Source organism: Emys orbicularis, chromosome 18, assembly GCF_028017835.1.
Source record: "Emys orbicularis isolate rEmyOrb1 chromosome 18, rEmyOrb1.hap1, whole genome shotgun sequence".
In the NCBI taxonomy this organism is placed as follows: domain Eukaryota; kingdom Metazoa; phylum Chordata; order Testudines; family Emydidae; genus Emys; species Emys orbicularis.
Window position 1 is genome coordinate 1,757,561 of NC_088700.1, and position 23,730 is coordinate 1,781,290.

Below are 23,730 nucleotides of genomic sequence, written 5' to 3' on the forward strand. Positions count from 1 at the left end.
GGGATTCTGGTGTGTCTCTCTCCTCCAATATCCAAGAAATCTGGGGAAAGATCGTGAAAGGCCTCAATGCTCCTGAAGAGAGTGAGATTAAGGCCACTCTGGAGTTTGCAGATAATGGAGGGAAATAAAGTAGGCAAAAAATAATAATAATAATGCTAGAGAGGTTCTAAAAGTAACAAAACCCTTAAAACCAAACAATGTCTAGTTTTTGGTTTATCCCAGAGGCGGTAAGGAAATTCTGTGCCATGCCCGCACACAACACAGTCTCTGCAGGAGTTCGGTTATTTTATTTTTACTTCGTATGTGGTGGGTTTGTTTGTTTTTTGGGTGGGGGTGGGAAGAAACAGGAGCAGTATCTATGCGGAAACCAGACTTATCACACTGATAGAAGTGTCCTGTAAGTATGGAAAGAAGAGATGGGTTTTAGGAGGTAAATAAGGAGAGGTGAGGTAAGGTAAGGATCAGGGCAAAGGGGACAGGAAGAAAGATAAGCAGAGGTGTTAGACTGACAAAAACTACCTAGAAATCCCACTTCTGGCACCCATACTCCCACCTGGCTCCATTGTTTCCAGTGAACAATGACACTCACTGTTAGTAACAGTTGTGCCTGAACATCCTCTGGAACTATTTCGCATCCCACATGTTTCTGATGCTTGAGTGACAGAAATCTTAGAAGTCCAGTGCATGGATCCCACACCTCTTTCCTTTTTCTGCAGTCAGGACTGCTCTATTTGGTTAGACTTTCTGATTAAACTGACAGAGCACAGTATAAAAGAGTCATTACTGCATGCACTAGCTTACCTGATATGGCATATAAATTTGAGTGCTGGTGTTCAAAGTCGAGTCGGGAGTTGTTACTTTTGCCTCGAAAGCTCGCGGGAAGCGTCAGAGATATGTGCCTAGTGAAGAGAGGGGAGAATGGAGATGACATTATTACAGAGCAGGAGAAGATGCTGCTATCACCCCATTCCTTAAACTGATGATAATTCCTGTGAGCTCAAGTGGTAAACAGCAACTGCAATGCTGCCTGCAAAAGGCAGAGTGGACCCAAATCACAGGAAAGTGACAGAACTGGTGACTCGGTCATTATTACCCAACTTGTTCAGCAGCTAAAGTGAAATGTGTTGGCATCTCAGTCCAGCTCCCAGTGGGCGAGGAGCCCAGCGCTGGCACCTTCACGGGCAGCTGCAGCAAAGAGAGCAAGGTGCGACTCTGCTACGGAGACCCAGCCACCCACTCACCCCCGAGAGCAGCGTGGCAGGGGCATGGGGCAGCTGTCAGTTTTTCATGAGCATCACCTTGACCTTACAGAAGTGTCCCCATGATACAGTACTAACAGTCTACAGGCAGGCACTGAAGGAGTTAAATGTGTATCTTTCAAGCAGTCAGTGGATGTCTATTATAACTGTGGGTCTGGATTTATCTGTAAGGTAAAGCACTGCGACCTTGCTGCATTCACAAACACACTCCCTGGGCAGATGTTTTTTAAACTTGACAGCCCACTGCATCCTCCCCTCAGCAGCTCAGGCTTGATTGCTCCAAACAGAACCCAAATGTACGAGGTGGTTTCCTCCAGCCCCACACTCAGAGAGGGGCAGCAGCATTTTCCACCTCACCCTTTCCATACTGCCCTTGAGAGAGCAACTAAACCCTGCCCAGGAAAATGCTCCGCAGAGCTGCACATGGCTGTAGGGGCAGCAACGCCAGGCTCTTTCCCTCCCCCCATATTTTAAAAACTTTAGTTAAGCCTTAACTTCAGCACATGCTGTAAATAAAACAAGCCTGCAGAAATGAAGCCGGGACCATTTCAATAGCTCAGCATTTATGAACTATTAAAAGAAAACCGCACATGCTGTAGGGAATGGCATAGAGAGTGGGCTAGAGAATGCAGGCAAGCTTCCCAGAACCCCCGTCTGCCACAGGCCAGGAGCTGGAAGTGATGCTCAGGGAGCCCCAGTACCAGTAGGTACCAAGGCCAGAAACGCAAGCTCTGTCTTGTGGTCATTTGCAAGCAGTTGATTTTCAAAATCTGGAGTCTGGGGGTGTGATTATTCACACCAGCTGTTCGGCAACAGGGAAAAAACCTCAACCTCAACCTGACAGCCACTAACTCACGAGGGTAAGTTTCTAGGTTCCATGCTCCTTGTGGCTCCTTGCACTCCCTGTTCAAGAAACCAGGCAGGGAATCATGGCCCCATGACATCTGCTTCATAATCCTGTGCTGGATCGTACTACCATCCAGGCCTCCTCTATTAATGGCAAACTGACCAACTCTCCAATTTACTATCCTTGGGTGGAATACGAAAAGGTCAGTTTCACAATTTCTCCTGCCACCTGATACGTCTAAGTGAATGCAGAAGAAAATTTTATTTTGTCCCCTAAACCAGTCTTTGTACTTGATTCAATTAATGTGGTCACTAAACTAAACTGGAGAGACAGCTTCATCCAAAGCCCTTCAATTACGGAATACATTTTATTAGGAGATGATATTTGCTAGCTATAGATTTATATACTTTGATGGGAGATTCAAGCTTTTCCTTTTTAATTTAAATCTATATTTTCTACTGCTGATTCTAGGTCTGTGTGAATTTTTATTAAATGTTATCATTAATCTTCTGGACCCAGTTGCCACATGTAATGAAGATGCTTCTCTCTTCACAGCAAAGACTTAGTCTAGCATGAAGGGAAGAGGCAGCAGCTGTCCATTTCATACATTTAAAAGCTACATAAACAAGGGAAGATACTTTGCGGTGCCCATTTGCCAGAAAACAAGTTAGTGCTTTCCCCATCACAAATGCAATATTTAGAAAGAAAAAAGAAAAAAAAAAGCATCACGTACTTTCCAGCAGAGAATGTCTGGCTTGTTTTCCAGGCCAAGGAATTTTTATTTATTAAATATTTGTTGGAAAACAGCTACCTTTAAAAACAGGACACACTCCTACAAACCAGAGAAACAGCTTTTAAAACAACGATAATGGTTGCGAACCTTGGGGATAACATTGCTTTGAATCAGTGTGTACTTCCAAACCTATTTCCAAGTAAACATTAAAACAAATAACCAAAAAGGCCATGTGAAAACGTTTTCAAATTTAGCCAACAGTTTTCTATTGAAAACTCTGCCCAGGTGGGGCTTTTTGCCAGCCCCAGCCCCAGCCCAGTTACACCACTTCCATGCGTTATGTACTTTTCCTTCCGTTTTTAATGAAATTATCCAGGAATTTACTGATGAGTCATCCAGACAATTAACAGTGAGGGATGCCTGAATGTCTCTTGTTTATGTTGGGGTCTGTTCTCTTCTTCCACATGCATAAACAGTAATCCCAATGGGAGATTCACAAGGAGAAAATAAGTTAGACCTCCAAAGGGCACGTCTCTGAGCAACATAATTTAAAGGCTTACTGTAGCCTGATGAAATCAGGAGTACAGAGCGCATGGAAGTCACCAGAGATTAACATCGTCTGTCGACAGAAATGCTGGATCTTCCCCATGGGGAGAGTACTCTTCAGCAAAGGACCTCAAAAGAAGACAGAGCCAGCCCACACTCCAGAGGCAGGACATGCATCTCTTAGGGCTGGTCTACACTGGGGGGGGGATCGATCCAAGATACGCAACTTCAGCTATTCGCGTAGCTGAAGTCGAAGTATCTTGGATCGAATTACCTGGGGTCCACACGGCACGGGATCGACGGCCGCGGCTCCCCCGTCGACTGCGCTACCGCTGCTCGCTCTGGTGGAGTTCCGGAGTCGACGGTGAGCGCGTTCGGGGATCGATATATCGCGTCTTAACGAGACGCGATATATCGATCCCGGATAAATCGATTGCTACCCGCCGATACGGCGGGTAGTGAAGACATACCCTTAGCAACCAACCGGGCTAAAAACAATGGGTCTACCAGAGTAATTCATAGTGTACATTGTGTAAGCAAATTATAAGTTGTTGAGATCGTGAACTTCCACATGCCCAAGAGCTTTCAAATAAACATTTCATTCAATCCTTGGGTTGGGACATACCCAATGAACAAAGTACCCGACTATCACCACAATTTCCTGGCAATTCACACCAAGCACCAGGTTTCATAAGTGCCATATGCTAAGATGGTGTGTACCTTCCACCAACGTAATTAAAATGAATTGCTCTGACTCAAACAGACTCAGCTCACGTACACTTGACTGTGGCGGTAGAGAAGCACATATCCAGCTCTTGGCTTATATTTCAGCACCATCTCCAGTTTATTCTTAATCTTAAATACACCAAAGTTAAACTCTGAACCTAGAGCACTCAGCCACACCTATGATGAATAAATTATGAATATTAAAACTGAACCTACAATTTGAAACTTGCTTTTGGTCAGCATTCAAGCCCATAACTTTCTTTTCACATGTCCATGTGCAGTGATGGCACCTCAAATGTTAGTGGGGTATTAATTTAATAATACTGAATCATGGGCACTGTCTAATAGGAGGAGGTTTTCAAATACATACAAATGTTTTTGGATTCTCTCTCCCTTGTTCACTCAGCTCTATTGTGAACATCCATTCTTTCTGATAGCCAAATGGGATTTCGTCATTTAGAATAAAACTTGGTGCAGGGACTGGAGTATTTAAGGGCCTCTCCAAGGAGGAAATGGAGTTTCAAGACCACAGGATGGGAGATAGTGCCATTTCTAGTGCAAGATCAGAACTTTAAATTCTAATTTAAAAAAATGTGACACGAGGGGGGGCAGGAGGGAAACACAGTCTAATTTATTTTAAATTAATGCAAACATTTGGCCAGGATCAATATAACTCATACCTACTAACTTGATTGCATAATGAATTTTCCTTATGGGTTGTGAAAGCCAAATCATTTTGCATTGTAGAAGGAAAAAAAATAGGCTGCCATTGAAAAAAGCAAGAAAATCCCAATTACAAACTCCCCAAGTTCCTAAACACATATCGTGAAAGCACGTGCAGCTCTGTAGCATATGGCAAATCAATTACTAGTTTAAATTTTAAAACAAAAACATGGCAAATGTGTTGCAGAAATAATCAAGAACAACGGTTTGGTTTAGATTACAGTGGCCACTAGAGTTTTGAATACAATTAATCATCATTCCAGGCAATGGGAAGCCATATTGACACTTATTCCTCATTTGAATATTTAATTAGGGTGAAGTTCTTCATCAAATTATCACAGAACTGGGAGGAAAGCCTAGAAGATTTAAACAATTAGACTTTAACCCATTAGTGGCTGCTCACCTGTGAGCTGAAGAACTTGCACCGCACTCCCAGGAAGGAAGAGCATGTTCAGACAGCAGAACAGGAATTAGGTATAATCCCTTTATTAGAAATACAGGCGGAAAGCTCTGCGGGCACTTAACATACTGTGGGTCCTATTCGGAGACGCCAGACTGAAGGAGGTTTCTTGAACTCCATTCATGTTAATCTAGAGGGCTCGGACTTTTATTGAGATGTCGAGAGTTTCCTTCATGCAGAGCCTGACTATGGACATGGGCTCCCTTGTAGTGCACAACTGGGGTCTGTGTTGCTGTGATTGTTAAATGCCCTTCGGCAAAGGGAGTGGGGAGCCCACTCTTGGCAGATAGGTCCTAGCAGATCAATGGGTAAATGCTCAGTTTAGCACAGGAGTTTCTTGCAGCAGTTGCCACCAGGGATGAGTCAGAGAGACTCCCCCTCCCCGGCTTCACACTCCCTTGAAGCCTGGAGTGCAGATGTCCTGGCAGGGGATGTGGGGTGGGTGGGAGACAGGCTGTGCAGACATTTCTCTGCCCATCTCCTCTAGTGTTTGCCCCTTTCTGTCAGCAACCCCTTCCGCAGTCAGCTGGGGCCAGCTACGTGCCATCCGGCTGCTGATCTCTTGCAGGCAGACTCTGCTCTGAGAGAGGCCGGGGACATTAAGCTGGGTATCCTCAGCACACTGGTGGCATTGGAGTCTGTGGCTCTTGTGACCCCTGCCAGGGGTTTCGTGCAGATTTTAAGAAGAGGAGGGGACAGACTGGCCCCTCCGGAATGTCCCAGGGGTGAGGTGCTGGTGCCAGTTTGGAGCTGCCTCACCCGTTCTTGCTAAATCTCGTACACAACACATGGGAGCAATGTGCGATCTGCCCTGTCAAAGGCAGAGAGCGGCTCGCGGAGAAGAGACGCTGAAGTCTGTGCTCAGTCTATGGCTTCTGCATGTGCTACAAGAGACATCAAGTAAAGGGGCGGCTCAGGTCCGGCACTGCATTCTCTATCCATCTCCCAGACACTCCTCCTTCTTAGCGCATGCACAATGTGTCTCGGGCACATGCCCGGCACTTACACGGCCCCGTTACCACAGTATCTCAGCACCTAACAGTCTTTTAACGTGTTCATCTGCCTAGCACCTCGGTGAGGCTAGAAGGTGCGGTTACCCCCAGACAGGGGAGGAGACAGATGGGAAACTGAGGCCCAGAGATACTATGGCCCAGCTCCTCAAAGGTTTTTAGGCTTCTAACTTTCTTTGATTTGCCCAAGGTCACTCACAAAGCCTGTGTTGGGCCAGGGAACTGAACCCTGGTCTCCCGAGTCCTAGGGCAGCACCTGACCCTTTCAGCCTTCCTCTCAGTAGTTGTGCCTCGCAAAGGGAGGTTGGAGACGGGGCAGTGCAGTTCACCAGCTGCTAATATCCAGTGTAGATTTCCTGAGCCCTGGCTGCACTGCTGCGTGTGTCAGAGAGGGAGGCAGTAATGCTGGTGGTCAGCAGTGGTGCTGGCAGTTCTGCACTGTCTGGAGAACACAGCCACAGGCTTGCCAATGGAGCCAGCGCTGCGACTCACCCTCAGGGCAAGAATGCAGACTCAGCTGAACATTCACGCGACAGGAGCTCCTGTCGGAGCATTGCTCTAGGACACGGGGGGTGGAGGGGGGTGGGGACAGCCACTGTCAGCACCAGCTGCTGCTGTGTAGCAAGCTCTACACTGAAGTGTCAAACTATGTCTGCTCTTGGCTCATAAGAGACGTCTACACTGCAGCTGGGAGGCGCGAGGCCCAATGTGGGGAGACAAACTCGTGCTAGCTCCGCTCGAGCTAGTGCACTAACAGCAGCAGTGTGGATGTTGTGGCACAGGCAGCGGCTTGGGCTAGCCACCTGAGCTTGGAGCTAGGGGGTCAGGTGGGCTTGGACTTGGGTGGCTAGCCCATGCCACTGACCTTGCCACAACCTGGCATTGTTAGCACGCTAGCTCGAATGGAGCTAGTGAGAATTTGTGCTGGGAGCAGACACCCTAGGGCAGGGGTCGGAAACCTTTGAGAAATGGTGTGCCAAGTCTTCAGTAATTTAAGGTTTCGCGTGCCAGTAATAAATTTTGCATTTACAGGGGCCTTGACAGAACCCCAGACTGGCAGCAGGCTGAGCGGGGCCGGCGGCAGGGACTTGGCTGGCAGGGGCTGGCGGACGGAACCGCAGACCGGTAGCGCGCTGAGCCGCTCAGCCCACTGCCGGTCTGGGGTTCCGGCCGCTGGCTCCTGCCAGCCGGGGTCCTGGCTGTCAGCCCCGCTCAGCCTGCTGCCGGCCTAGGATTCCGTTCACCCAGGCAGGCAGCGGGCTGAGCGGGGCCAGCAGCCGGGACCCCGGCTGGCAGCAGTGTGCCAGTAAAAATCAGCTCGCGTGCCACTTTTGGCACGCGTGCCGTAGGTTGCCGACCCCTGCCCTAGGGGCTCAGCAGGGTGCAAATCATGCTTAGCCAGCAGAACTAGTGTCCCGAGGGAAGGACCTGGGATTCCTGAGTTAGGGACCCTTCACTGCCCCTGTTCCGTCTCTCTCCTCCCTATGTGGGGAGAGAGATCTCAGAGGCTCTCAAACCTGCGCTTTGCACCAGTCTCAGGGCTCCTCAAGCTAAGGCGGCAGTGCACGGCGCGCAGTCAGGGCTGCAGAGCCTGTACAACCTACGGCCTCCCTCTTTGCAGAAGCCAGCTCCTCTCTGGAATTCTGAAACTTTCCTTTGCATGTTACATTAATCCATATAAGAAAATCTCTTTTAATGAGGAGTGATATAGTTACTAACTCTCTAGAGCCACAATTAGAGCAAACTAATTGAACTTGTGTTTTGACACACTTTCCAAATTCACGGGTGCTGCATGACATATTCACAACAGTGTTGCCGCACAGCCATGGCGACAGCAAAATCATTAGGCTAATAACGCTTATTTGCATTCTTATCATGCCAGCAGCATGCCATTAAATACTGTTTCAACCATTGCTCGTTTACTCTGAAAGTTTCCACTGAAAGATATTAACAGTAATTATTAGTACTTTAGTGGAAACTCTTATATTAAGGAACGGCAACTCACACTAACATACATGAATGCCAATTATTTTTCTTCAGCATCTGTACACACACGCACCAAAAAAAATCGCCCCCCACCTCCATATTACTAAAGTGACAAGATGGACTTTGGAGAGTGAGGAATGCATACTTCATTGAGACTGGGAATCAGGCTTTCAAAACCATTCTCTTGAACGTTGGCACGTGAAACCAGCTCGATTTAACATGGGCACTAAGATGCACAGATTCTGGAAAAACATTTTCTCAAACAATTAAATATTGACAATTCCAGAACAATCCATGGTGGTATCAAACAACAACAACAATTCAGAGCAGGTTTGATTTAACCACTCTCTACTTCAGCTGCTCTTTTACTCATTAAACTCTTGGAACGATTCAACAAACAGCAGCAACAAAAATGGCACGTGATAGGCAAAGTCGCCAGAGCCCATCAAGAGAGAGAGGTGTGTGTGTGTGTGTGTGTGTGTGTGTGTGTGTGTGTGTGTGTGTGTGTGTGTGTGTGTGTGTGTGTGTAATGCACATATTATGGCCAGTTTTCAGATACGTATTTTAGAGGCACTCCCACAAACAGACCAGGGGATGCCCAACACTTCCAAACAACAATTATTAATGACAGTCTGCAAGAAGGTGAGGAATTGCTTCTGAAGTTAGGGAGCAAATACTTATAAAAAGTAACAAAGGTTTGTAAGGGGAAATGCCAGAGAGCAAAGGAAGCTTCAGAATTCAATCCAAAATATCACAATGGTGACTTTAGCTTCCAATCAGATCAGGTGCAACATGGTATAGAAGTCAGTCAAGATACAGAACACTGACTCATGCTATTTAGTAAACTAAAACTGTGTTGTGTAACACTAACTAGGAGCAGTGCTGCGCTTTGGGGTGCCGTGTGCACTTCCATCATTTATTTTATATGCACATAAGAATTGTGATGCAAAATTTGTAGAGCCACACAGAAATACTGCCAAATAAAACTGCATCATCTTCCGCGTTCAATGACTGTTACCAAAAGTTCTCACCTCATTCCCAATGCAGGACACTGCCATTGTACACTAGGCTACAAAAGCTAAAAATCCCCCCACAAGAGAATAGTTTCAAGCCCAGCATATGGACTGGGAAAGAGTGCGCCCTTAAAAATACGTGTGCATGCCGCATGGCTAGAAGTCAAAGGAGTCCTTAAGCAAGTGCTTGCGTCTCAGGATACATGTCTCAAGTTACAGTTTACAGAAAACACGAAAGCAGATTTCCACAGTATCCAAAAATCACATCTACGATATTTATTCACAGCCCTTAACTTTTCTTGCACGTGAGCACTGCAATGCTACAACACCTACCTCACAGGCGAAAGAGCTGCAGTGAGAAACAAAGACTGGAAGGCTGAGAATTACCTAGGGAACGGCCTTCATTCCAGACAATCTAGTCTAATCATATAAACCCAAATATTTAAATACTTTCTAAAACCTCACTGACCTTTTGCCTAAAACAAGCAACATATGGGCCTGGTAAGTATTTCATCTCATTCCAAACTGCTAAAATATCCTATTTCTCAAAAAAATCACTGAGCGTTGGGGGTGTATGAGAGAGCGGAGAAGGGAGTGAGTGATTCTTTCCACTCAATTGTAGATTTACCCGCCACTCTCTCACAGCTGGGCAAGGGGGAGAGGCACACGCCCACAGTGCTGGCACAATGCATCTTTATTCAGCATGACCTCGCTTCTGCTCACACCTGCACGCTGAGTACACGGGACACTAGAGTCACGATTATTTTCCTCAAACTAAAATAATCACTTCTAAACAGGAGTAAATGGAACAAAAATAGAGAGTCACAACAGGGAGTGCCTGGTCTAGTGTACGAAAGCCCCAATCCAAACTACAGGGCTCACTGCAGAGTGTAGCTCTTACCGCTTGCTCTATCTGGAGGATTTGTTTAGTAACAAGCAGAATATAACAGCTGCCAAACAGGGAGAAGAAAAAACAAATCCCACCAACTCTCTGAGTTTAATTTACCCAACTTGAAAGTCTGAGCTGGAGCCCAGTCAAGTCTTGTAAGTTGAGGACTGCATGAAAGTGCTTAGACCTCAGCCTGTAAATATGAAGGGTTTATGAAGTTGTTGTGTTAGATGAACAGTCTGGTGTCTCTGGAGGCTGCAATGGGAAGTGTGCACAGCTTTCCACATCCTTCATCTCTAGAATTAGTAGTTTTCAATTCTACGGAAAATGAAACTGGGTTCGGGGGGGGAGCAGGAAGGAGCAAACCGCAGAAATACTCAAAAGATCAAATTATGCACCGTAAGCTTCCATAGTGAAGATTTTAAATGCTATCAAATCAGTCTTAAAATAACAAAGCCCAAATTCACAAGCCTCTCTCAGAACGAAACACTTCTGTGTGCAAAATACACCATGAGTCTGTTTGAAGAGGAGAATATGGGGCCTGATCCAAAGCCATTGAAGTCAATGCAAAGACTTCCATTGCTTCAATGGGCACTGTAGGATCAGGCCCCAAATCACTAGAAACAGCAGTCTCATTCCCACCAAGCCTTTTAAACAAATGCTCGACGTTTACAAGGCCATTTCCCCAAGAAATCATACACAGGCACCTCCAGGAAGAGCACCGCCAGGCCTTTAAATAGTAACTAATGAGAGTCTAAAACCAATAAACTCTAGAAATGTTTTGGAGAAAAGTAAAAATGGTGAAAGTGATTGATGGAAACAGCTACTCCCTGAACATACCCTCACATACTTCAGGGTGAAAGCACAATTGGATCCACAGTGGCAGAGATTATATTAACTAGCAGACACCACCGCATTTCTAGAAACAAACTCCCAATTCCCCAAAAGGGCTTATTTAACAACTAAGCACACAGCTCCTTTGCATGAATACCACAAGCTGTATTCAATGATCCCAAATGACGCCACAGTGCCTTTAGGAAGAACGTTCTCTAAAGAAAAACAATACTGAGAAGACTGAAGCGTCTTCAGTCTGCGTACTCCCTAATATTTCTCCCTCCACCCTCAAAACGAGCTGATTAAATCAAACTTCTCTTAACTGTAGTTAATGTTTCTCTTTCTCAGCTGCTTTGGGGATTCTCGGGCTAGGAACTGTTCAGACTGTTTCAACATTTCTTCCTAATCACCATCTACCACTAACACACACTGGACTTTAACCCATTTTTTGCACTTCATGTGGCAGAGCCGGATGCAAGTCATGCAGGGTTAGTGCAAGTTTCATAACAAGCCTTTAACGGGAAACAATCCCTAAATGGCCGTATGTCAACCTGCCTTCCCATCCTCTGCTCATGCAAACTGTTCTCAACATATTTCTTATGCAATGGGGGGTACACCGATCACAGATGCACTTCTTTACAATGCACTTCCTACTGTGCCACCGAGTGGGGCTATGGAAAATGCTTCCTCCTGGAAGTGTTCAGTCTCTCGCGTTCTCATCTCATCAACCCCGCAGGTCTTCGTCTTCCAACAAATCCCAACTGAGCACACCTGCTCTCTTACTCTTGGCCCCACCCTCAACTTGACATGTTTTTAGAATAAGTTGGTTAATAAAAGACTGAGTATATTCCCCCGTATTGTCACAATAAATGTGATTTGAACCTTTGGCTCAAAGAATATATGAGCTCATGTTTGATAAGCTAGATAAGCTCAGAAAATGGGTTTGAAGTGCATGAAAGAGAATCAGATATTGTTACCTCTAAATAATGTGTGTTGATACTTAAAAAAAAAAAAGATTAGGAACAGTTAAAGTCTTTCCTCTTCCATTCAATTCATCTTTGCGCGGGAGAGACTGGCTCAGTATTACACTGAGTTTAGTTCTCCGATGTACCACATCCACTGGTAGCATATTATTGACTCCCATCCCTGTATATTATAATTTCCCTACAGAAAGCCAAATGTTAATCACCTTTCAAGCTACATGCCACAGTTCAAATGCCATCAATAAAACAAATCAATTAAAAATCAACAGACCCCTCTGCCGGAAATCCTTGTCACAAACTCAGTTATGTGCAGGGGAATATGAACAAAACATGTACTTTTGCTATGAGAAAGCAACTCAACTATTCAAAATATAATCAGTAGCATGGGAGGAAAAGTCACACATGCTGCTCCTATTCCAAGAATTTACATTAAATACTTGCCACTCTTTTACCAAAACCAGACCGAGCTCTCCTGGTAGAACACCCACACCAGCTCTGTATTTCATTACAACGTGAAGCATTCAGTGGCACAGACTGTGTCTGTATTCCAAGCAAAGAGGAAAAGGCATGCAGGCTGGAGGAGGCTGCAAACCCACTGCTAGGAAGTTACAACGTTCATTTCCTCGGCATTGCTACAGGTCTCTGATTAATTAGCTGTAACGATAGCTTGCGTTCTGGCATTCCAGCCTACTCACCCCCTACAACACCATCAGGTATTAAACCTGCAGGATTTTCCCAGTGAACTTGCATACTCACCATTCACTGGTGAGAGCAGCCCCATGGACTGAAGTCCTTTATTGGCAGAACAGGAACTGCAGGTTAGCAGCAGGGCATGCTCCCCCTCCCCTATCCCCGTTGCCCTTCCACTGTGCTGCACACCCCACCCCAAGAAGAAAATTCAGCCTTCACAACCCAGTTGATCCGTGGCCTCTCGGCTGAAGCTGCCTACACAGGGGACCTCTGCTGGTGGTTTCTGTAATCGTCCACCAGGGACCAGACTGAGGCCCCCTGCTAACAAACTTCTGCCAAGCAGTGACTGGGCTAAATTTGCACCAGGGACCTAGAAGCGAAAGGCTCCACGTCTCCACACCAGTCCCTCTCTCGTTTTTAATTCAAGAGGAGACGAAACAAGTGTTCCAGTTATCCCAGGCCAAACTGCCTGGGAGGTGGAGCGGCAAGCTCTGAAGGTGGATGGGAGGGGTCGGAGCCTTTTTGGCCTGAATGCTCTGTGAGCCCAGCCGTGGTGAAGCATGATCTGAATACAAGATGATTGCAGCACGATTCTTCTTTCCCCTAGTAAGCCATTAACCTTTCAGATGACAGCCCTGCAATCGGAATGACTGAACGATTCTCAGGGTCAGCGCGGAGCTACGTTCTCAAAACCTGACAGCAACATGCAAAAGTTGTGACTGAATCGCGGTCTCGCTGAGAGTAAGATTAAACGCGTGTGACACATCTTTTGCAATCAAAGTGTTCCATTTCCCAAAGTATCTGCCACAGATTGATAACATCCACGCAAAAAGTTAAGTGCAATTATGTCTGTCATTGTAAAACACACTTCAGCAGCACTGAGTGACATCTTGCTGGAAGCTGACAAATTGTTAGAAGATTGTTTGAATGACTGTGGTGGAGGCTCCTCCACCAGCACCTTGGGAAGGAACTCGGAAGGCACTTGCTAACCAAGAAACCACACACATGCAGGGAACGTAACGGCTGTGACAACAGCCGATACACCGGCCTCAGCAAGCGAGATGGCTTTAGGGGAGCTCTGCCTCTGCTGGCAGGAAATCAGAGCTCTCCCCAGAAAAGCTGAGGTTAGATTTATGGAGAGCACAAGAGCAAGGCAGAAAGCTGAACTCATACACAATTGCTAGGCAGAACTGCAGGCTGGGGCAAACTTGTAATGAAGCTTTCGCTAGTGCGTATTCCCTAAACACCAAACATGTGACCCTGATACTCTCCGGCACACATGGGCAGTGATCCCCATGCCGTTCACACACAGCAAGGCTGAAATATTTATCATTAGCACCTGCTTTTGGGAAACCCCCTCCCCCAAGCGCCCTAAGGTGCAGCGATCACTGTGCTGTGTTAGCACCAACTTATACAAGAGACGTTACTCACACCGACCCTCCCAACAGAGCCGCATTTAATTACTGAGTGCCCAGCAATGCCCAGCAAACACACCTAGGAAAGCAGTGTAAAGCTCCATGTCCAACATTCCTGCTACAGGCGACTCAAGTCAGTGGAATGGATCTTTTAACACTCGCCTCTGGGATGAGAAACAGCAGGTGTATTTCTCCACGCTGCCCACAGCACAAAATACAGGGAGAAAAACCCTGGGGTGACTTGACACCGTGTCATCCTACACTGCACAATGGCAGCTCATCAGGTCGCACTCCACAGCGCAACGTCTCAGCCTCATTGGCATACGTGGGCCTGGTCCAGTAGCCCAAAAGCCCAGACGCTTGTAACGGGGAATACCAAGGACAAGAGAGCCAAAGCGACATGAACATCCCCGCAAGAGGAAACAAGCAATCCTTCCCCCTCCGTGCTGGCAGGAGGAATTGTGCTCAGCTCTTTGCCTCTTTCTGCTCCGCAGTTCTGAACAGATGCTCCATTGAAATCAATGGTGTATTACCCCATAGTCGGAAGAGAGGTGTATCCTGCATGTAGCAAGCATGCTAGCAAACAGGGATGTCCTTAAAGAAGAGCACATAGGTTCATTTCCACTGCAGGCATCACTTTTTGAGAAACCCAGGATGCTGCCAGCCAGGCATTAAATACAAGCGCATGAGAAGACAGAGATCCCTGAACGGTCTTTCATGAGACTGAGACTAATGTATTTTGGTACAGATTTCTTCTCTCTCTCTCTCAAAAGGGCAGGCACAAGCATAGTGTGAAGCCCACATACCCGAGTCACTGGCCAACTCTATCTGAGGACATTCGAGGGCAGACGATTTAGCAAAAGCTTTTGTTCATTCGATATTGGTACAGAACTGGCGACGGAGTTCCAAGTTCCCAACAAACCCTAGTGCAAGAGTCCAGGGACTCCTCACCCCTCTCCCACTTTACCAGGAGGGGACAGGGAAGTGCCGATGCTGGGACTAAGCAGAGCCCGGAGTGCGAATGGCCTGAACAGAACCTCAGCTGGACGAAGCAGCAATGCTGACGCACAGTGAGGTGCTGAGTCGAGTCTCTCACAGAGCAGCAAAGCATGTGTGATGGAACCCTGACGCGCCAGCATCACGAGAATCAATAATCAAGTGTCTGCTGAACCTGCCCGACACAGAAATGAAAACCGATGGATTAAGAAGCTCTGCAGTAACACGCCGGGGTTCTGTTGTCTATCTGTATGTAGTAGTGTTAGCAAGCATTCCGAAGCACTGAAGATACACTGCATATTGTCCTGATTTAAAAGGTATTTTATAAAAACGAGTCAGAAACTGAAGAGAATCCCTTCAAATATCTGACCAACCTAACAGCTAAATAGCACTAGTTGTGTATTGTGCTGTTCAGTGATTCTGTCTTGGAATAAAATGGCAAACTGGCTGCAAGTGTGTTCTCTTATCTCTATGGTCATGTTAAAATAAAAAGTTACTTGTGACTACAATCTTCCATGGACATTAAGCTTGAATAAATTACTACCCTGTTGATAAAAGTGTTAAAACAGCTTTTCAAGTAACATATGTTTCCTCTAATAAGAAATGTTTGCAAGGAGCATCTTTATATACATTTCTATTTCTAAAAAATATATTGGATAATAAATAATCAATGTAAAAAAACCCAGACATGAATAAATGCCTTGAATGACTGGGCTGTTTTTATTCCGGTGTAAAAGTTACCTGTAAATCATACATGGTGCATGAGGGTAGAGCCAGCTACAGACAGGTGGTTTTTACTAGGAGGCATTAATGTAACATTCAATTATTCCACTGCATACTGGCTGTTTTAACTCAGCCAAATTAGAATACATTTTATATTGACTATTTTGACATTTGTTTTATTTGGCGAGTAAAACAAAACTGATCCAATTTCCTTGCAGCCATTGTAAACCATAAACTGTACAACAAGAGGTTATAAAATATATAAGCCTTGTAAACACTTCTTTTCAGACTGTTGCTGATGCTCTGAGCTCCAATTCTGGCCCTGTTCCCAACGGCTCTGGAGCCATTCTGAACCCTCCCTTCTCAGTCCTACAGTGACCCTTCCACACTTCGTGATTAAGGACAGCCACTGACATTCTCTTGCTAAGATAATTTTTCTCTTTACCATGGAAATTTGCCTGCACGTTTCTCCTGGACAGAAAATGAAGACATCTACTGTAAAGACAAGACGTCTCGCTTTGATCTCGCAGGGTCTTTGTTATTTATGCAGCTTGTGCCTAGTGCAATTCTGAAACAATCGAATGGCTCCAGATAAAACAATCTGAGAACTCCAGCAGGACTCCTGTTTCTTATCTCATTTCTAATATCCCCGCTATGAGGCTCTAACGGCTCTGAATGGTGCAAGCTGGGATCTGCAGCAAGGACCCCTCCCAGACAGCACAAGAGACGAGATCTAGCACAACTTTCAGTGAAGTGACTTGTCAAAAATAAACCACAGAAGATGGTTGAGAAGTCACCACAATACACTAGGTTATAAGTACATTTAAGGGCATGGGCGCATGCCTGTACCCAGATACCGGCCTTCACCAGGATAAAGTTACCACATAGCCCAGTTAAAAGCCTTTTTCAGGCACTTTTAAGACTGCCACTCTTTAAAATGCACAGAAAAGCAAAATAACCAAGGATATGGGTAGCATCTTCTAACCAGACAATACACTGAACTTTGGACAATTTACAGTCCCCATGAAATTCCCACCTGCCAATCTCCTTAGAAATATAAATCCCAAGCATTTCCTTTAATATGCTAGATGTATTTGCAATACACTGAATGTGCTAACAAAACATTGACACTCCAAAATATGTAAAAACCCACCGAGAACACGTTTCCCAATTGGGGTTGCCCGGGCTATGAGTTCAGAGCAACTCTCTCACCATTGCATGCAGTGCTGCATTTTCATATCAAATGCCAATAATATATAAATCATTCAATTCATTCTCTGTGTGCGGGGTTGTTTAAAAACACCCCCACCACTGGGCTTTGTGCAGGAAAATGTGGTAAATAATTGTAAGCTATAATTATACTCCTGTTCCTCTGACATATAAAAGACACACACACACTTGACACACAGTACACTGCAAGAGCAAACCCATGACGTTCGCAGCGGCTCTACGGCCCTGCTGTTGCAGTTCCTTGTGTGATAGTGGGCGGCTGGGTCTGCGCGCACAATGAACGGCAGCAGCGGGGCCTAAAATCACAGGTTCGGACACGACAAAGAAAAGCAAACCTCAGGCTTCAGTTCTGGGGATTAGGAAAAAAGTTGTTCCCCACTCTTATATAACAAGCCTGCACAATCCACCAAGGGCCTGAATGCTCCCCTCTACCCTTGCCCCACTTTCCCTGGGGGCTGGGGATGGTGAGGATAGCAGTCTAGCTAGACCACTGGCATGCCCCAGAAAGGAGACTCCTAGGCACTCACCTGAGACCAAAGATGCTTTATATTCAGTTAAAAACAAAGATACGGGGCACCTGTGAGCAGCTCTAGGATACGGTTATGGCTTGCTGGGCGCTGACAGGGTGCTCTTTGGTATAAAGGACACAAAAGACAGGCAGTTTCATGCTTGGAATTGTTTACACTCTGACCCAGGCCGGCAGGCTAAACAGGACCACTGGGCAGCCCTCAGTGAATGCATTTTTGTTGTTGTTCTGTCAGCTTTGCTACCTTCTCATCCCCATTCCATCCATGTGCCATCTATGCATGACATCCGCACAGCTTTCTGGGGACTAGCATGTATTCCCCCATTATAGCAGGGTGGACCGTGTAATAATTTATACTGGGACAGTGCCCACTGGTCACAGTCCCACTGGCTTGAGTGTTCAGCTAAAATACGCAGCATAGCATGCCCAAGCAGAAGAGAACCATAGAAAACACTGACAAGTGGCAGAACCTACCTCGGCAGGTTAGGAGCTGGTGTTGAAGCTGGTACTTGGGAAGAAGGTGTCCCGGGTTGCGAGGAGTCATGGTTTCGTGGAACCCTGCCCATTCGGTACCAAATACCCATATTGTTAAGTTCCCTTTGTAAGTAACAGAGAAGTCATTAATGCTATTAGCAAATGCAGCATGCACACATGATATCAAACATCGGCAAGTTTCACCAAGAAACATCTTGTGTAATAAGAACCAGGCTAATTGCCACAGAGGATCAATTAATTCTCACACCAAGCAGAATAATACTTTGCACTTGTATAGTACATTCCCTTCAGTGATCTCAGAGCTTTTTCACAAACATTAACACTTGCAAACTCCCACTTAATTCCTGTAGGAAATTACAGTGCGTGGGTTTGGTACATGCTGCGGTATGGGAACGTCCTCTGGATGAAGGGCTGCTTACCCTATGAATGTGTACTGTGGAGGGGCCTGCTTAGATCTGCCCAGGATTCGGATATCACAAATAGCAGCCTCCGTAGAATCTCGAGGGATGAATTTGATGCAGAGCCTCTTCTTTCTGAAAGCTATTTCTTCTGTGAAAGGAAACCAGGATTAGAGGCTGGTTTTTATGCATGACCAGGGTATAAAAGTTATTTATTGCATCTTCAGATCTTATGCAGATAGTTATGGCAGGAATAGGAGGTGGACAGCAAATAAGTGTGCAAAGCCATGCACTGACTGAATTTTCTAACACTAGTCCTTTTGTGTGGCATGCAAGATTTGTTATTCAGCAGTACTTCTCTCCACACTATCATCTACAGAGAAGATTAGATACTACATACCACAAAGAATTACAGCCTCTGTAATAGAATTTGTCAGGCTGTTGTTTCCACGTCCTATATCTCTGATATCATTTACTTCACTTCTCTCATGGTAGCATTCACCACACCAGCCTGGAGAGCAATCACTGTGTTTGGTAACACATACGAAAGTCACCAGCATCATTGGTCAACCCAGGATCAAGATTTTCTTCACATGGCCATTCGTGCATGGCAGCATATTAAATTCTAGTAAGTGCCCCCTACAGCCAGGCTCAAATTGGGAGCATTCAGCAAAATGCTGCCACTTGGTGAGACTAGGGAGGTGGAGATGGAAGAGAGACTGGACCCCAGAAGGTGGCACAGAAGAGGTGCATGCACTCAGATTCAGATCTCCTCAGGAACACCTCACCCAAACGCATCCGAGACCCTGTCTACGCTGGGCTCTTTGCACCAGTGTAGTTCTTGTAATGGTGCAACCCCCCAATGTAGATATGCTGCAATAGTACAATTTACCCCAGGAAGTTACCAGGGTAAATTGTCCTGGCATAAACCCCATTTTGCATTCATGCAGTGTATCTGTAATGGAAATTTGCCTGGTGCGGCTACACCAGTGTATATTTCCCTAGTCTAGACAAGCTCTAAGGTCTAATTGTACCAGAAGCTTCAGTCTTAAAGAATTGAGTTTATGGAAATGCATGCTCACTCTCCCAGCTGTGGTTCATTTTGCTACCATATGCTGGCCCCACTAATCTCTGGAGGTCCCTGTACATTTCTCTGCCCTTGCTGTTGTTTGTAACTCCTTCCACTTTAGTATAATCTCTGAATCTCATTAGCCGCTTTAGCCCTATTCTAGCCTAGCAAAATATTTAATAAAACAGGATTTCACAGGCCTGCTGCACTCCTAGCCAAACCCATTTCAAGCCACTTCCTTCCTAGTGTTTGGCCATTGGAAGCACCATACTAATCTGCGTCCCAGAGCTGTACAGCCAATGCAGGGTGTGACCCTGGAGGGTATAAGGCACACCATTCAATACACCACAGCCAGCATCTTTAAAGAAGCTTAGCCTGATTTAAGTGGCCACAGCTCCCAGTCAAGTCCGATGGATTTGTGGGTCCTCAGCTACTCTGAAAATCAGGCCCCTTTCAGTTAGGTGCCTAAAGGTGGATTTTAGAAGCCTGGCTTTTGACTCCCACATTTCTACACTTTGCTGAGATGGCTAGGGAGCAGTACGTTTAGTGCGTTGTGTTATTAGCCCAGGAGACTACACATGGAAACACGTAGCCACAAATTTTACTTTGAACAAAATGAGAGGCCCCTGTTACTTCACATGCAGAATATCACAAAGCTCATTTTATTGGCTTGTCTGCCAGGCTCTTTCACACTTTGCTAAATTCTTCCATCTGTGGCAAACTCAGCGACGGAGCTAGAACCGCTAATTACACGTGCTCATGGAGGCAGGGAAAATGCACCACTTTATTTATACAAACAGCGCATGGAGGGCAGCAGAATACACTGTAAATGAATCACGCAGTCCTCTCCCCCTCAGCCACATGTTACGTGACTGTGATTTCGTTTAAAGTTATTCTCCATCCTCAACCCCGGGGTGTTTCCTTGATAAGCGATTGGCTCTACCCTTGCTCCACATGTGCTCCGGAGCTCTCGGGGGCGGTGGCACTGGGAAGTCAGTCATGGGTTACAGAACCTTTTCCTTCTTGGTCACTCATACAAATCAACCCCAGGCTGGCAGTGACTGAACAACCATCCCCATGTGCTGCAGATCCAGGTGAATTATTCACTGTGAAGAAGATTCAGTGAGCCCCTCCCTTTCAATTTACAAACTGGTCTGGATTTCATTACTGGCAAAAAGGACCTGCAAGTATGTGCACTGGCAGAGTGACTGCAGCCCCTTCCCACAAGCCCAGCCACTGGCCTGAGGGGGGTTTGCAGAGCTGGTGCACAGACCCCTTCTGTAGCATGCAGGGGGTGCAGCAGTCGGGCTTACTTGGTGCAGAGGGCTTGGGGCTGAGTGGAGTTTTCTCCCCCAGATTAGGTAGTTATCTGGAAAGCTGTTTTTCCCTTGCAGGAATGAAGGGGAGGATTTTCTGGGCATTCTCCTTCCAATTCATCTTGGCAATGAGGAGAGAGGCTCATGTGGATCCCAGCTCCCCAGTGCATGGGCACCAATTTGCTCATATCTGAGCGCTATAAAGTCATATGTGTATAAGCACCACGCACAGAGCTCAATACCAGACTTCTCAGCGGAAAAAGGTTAACTGCTCCCAGAGAACCCTCCCCTTCAAAGCACCAGGGGGAACGAGGGGCTGATAAGAGAGGTGGGGCAGTGGCCCACTAGCCATTTGGATACTTGGTGTCATCCCTTGTGTATCTAGGAGATCTAACACATTAGGAATAGTTAATGAAAGCGAGTGAGATAAGGACTATTACACAGCTGCATGCCCCAGGACACATGCCGGGGAATAATTCAAGGAGCCCTTTTTAAGTGACTAATCCAGCTTTTGATGTTTAAGTTTGACTCATCACAAAAGGTTCCTTTACAACACTACTCAGAAGAGACTCACCTTTTCCCAGCAGCTGAGCTTGTTTAACAGGTAACCAAAAGAGAGGTTCTGCCAGGTCTTTAAAGGCAGCTCTCTTGCCAGAGTGCCCGTGGGTCATCTGACCCGATCGCATTGACCTGCCAGGGAAGTCTGCAGCAGGGTCTGGTGCTTTGCCCCAGGCGAAATCCTCTATTCCAGCTTCACTGGGGTCACCAGATGGAGACGTGGGGCAGGGAGGCTGGGAGCCTGCTGAGCACCCAGCTCATGACCAACATTACCACACTGCCTTTGGCCAGACACAAGATGCCTTTGGGGCCTCACCTGCCCATGCAAAGGGAAGGAGCAAGATCCACCCCCGCTGGAAGGTGCAACGCTCCTGTGGGCAGTCAAGGCAGCTGCACTGAAAAGCCTACAGCACATTTCTGCACAGCACAGCACGGGCCCAGGCTCAATCTCACACGGGAACAAAACGCCTGGCACCATCCAGAAACATGCGCACGCAACAATGCTGCCTGCTCTTGCCCCCTCAGCCGCTGCTGGAGCTGTGCATGGGGCGTGCATGAGCGAGCATGGAGCCCGCTGCTCACAAAACCCAGCATTGTGAAAACACACACTTACGTGTATCGACTGTCTCCTGGATGGGGATGAAGCCCACAGGAAGCGTGTCCTTGATATCAATTAGTTTCATGTCAACCAGGACGTTGCCTAAATGGCTCTTTAGAGAGAGGAGAAAAACAGGTGAGTGCGACTCTTAATAATTCAGGTTGTTCTTGTCTTGCTGATTTGACTTGAAGCTCCCTGTTAAGCAGAGTAGTTTAGCAGAGAGGGCGACTGAGGAATGAGTGGCAGGTACCAGGCTAACAACTCAGACCGAAGGCTACGGTTTTGTCAGAGAGGTGATAGAAATCGTGAATTTGAATCTTGGAAATGGCTGTCAAACCACACGTGATTCGGCACCCAAACTGAGTCGTGGTGCCACCTAGTGCACGGGGTCACAGCACACTCAGGTTTGGCCCAATCACCAGGCTCTATTGACAGAGGTGAGTGGTGCTGTAACTCCAGGCACCATGTCACAGTGCCTAGAGTGGGGAGCCGGGCTCAGCCCTGCAGGACAGGAGCCGCCCACTGCACGGTGAGTGGGCTTGCTCTCCAACTCCGCCCTCCCGTTCTGTGATTTACCTGTTGTGAAATTTACAAAAAAATGTCTGTGCCAAAATTGTAGCTTTACTCCTGATTGCCTACCTACAGCATGTACAAAGCCCACAAAGGGTCATCAGCTAAGAGATTACAGGGTTTTCTGTCACACCCATCACTGTAATCCCTTAGCACCTTGGAAACAGAGACCACACTAGTCTCCTGGAAAATCCCTGGTCCCTACCCAGTGAGCTAAAGGAGAATCACCATCGTCCAGTGAACTGTAAGCCTACAAGCCCTATGCATGGTCCAGCTGCGAAAGCCACATGATGTTTATATGGTCACAGTGGTGGGAAATGCTAAGGAAAGACTCTAATGTAGACACAGCCAAAGTTATTACATGCTTCTGCTAATTAATATTGAATACATATGGTGCTAGCTCCGAAAGCTCACGCCATTTGGAATGATAAATTTCATTTGGAATCCATATGAATTCTGAACCAGTGCCTTGTCCTATTAATCAAGGTTTGAAGAGCTAAAAAACAATTTAGTAAGACAGCCTCCACAATTGTTTAGAGACTTCATTTCCTTTGCAGTTCCCATTAAAGCCAATATTCTGCCAATATTCTGGATTCACACGTGGAAGAAAAACAAACCCTCTTTCGTTGTCACGTGGCTTTTATGAACAGAAATGCAAAAAGCAATTAAAATGTCATTCTAAGCTATGAGACCCCGTCAGTGTGTTTTATCATTACTTCCTGCAAACTGCCAGGCACAGTTTTTATCTGCGCAAGCAAAATATTTCAGACAAACCACTGCTTTCTGATTACTGTGCGTATATGAATTGGGAGGCTTTGAAATAAGAGCAGGTTGATTAGGGGCTTCATACCTTCTGAACAGTTTTTTTTTTTTAACTTTACAATTCCATTGCAATACAGTGCAATCTAAATACTACACAGTGGTGATGCTGAAAGTGAGCAGTGCTGATTTTCTAAAATCTGAACGTGTCAGTTAACATTTTGTTTAGGCACAGTGACTGGTAGATAAAACGGTCTTTGCTAATGCATCTTTCATGTTGTATTATTCCTACTGTCTGTCTGTTTTACACTAACATTCAACGTCAGTTAAACTGATGATTCCTCTGCCACATCAATACCAGATAGGCAGAAGAAAAAA

The 23,730-nt window shown here is 46.1% G+C and overlaps 1 protein-coding gene across 2 annotated transcripts in view; it reads right to left on the minus strand.

The window, feature by feature from the left end:
- Window positions 1–23,730, minus strand: part of MVB12B (multivesicular body subunit 12B) — a 96,324-nt gene that overhangs the window by 47,734 nt on the left and 24,860 nt on the right. For both annotated transcript variants that reach the window (XM_065418885.1, XM_065418884.1), the window contains exons 4-7: window positions 22,039–22,135; window positions 18,504–18,633; window positions 18,064–18,186; window positions 802–899 (exon numbers count right to left, since the gene is read on the minus strand). In XM_065418885.1, coding sequence (XP_065274957.1) covers window positions 802–899; window positions 18,064–18,186; window positions 18,504–18,633; window positions 22,039–22,135 — 448 coding nt within the window. The remainder of the gene's footprint in view (window positions 1–801; window positions 900–18,063; window positions 18,187–18,503; window positions 18,634–22,038; window positions 22,136–23,730) is intronic.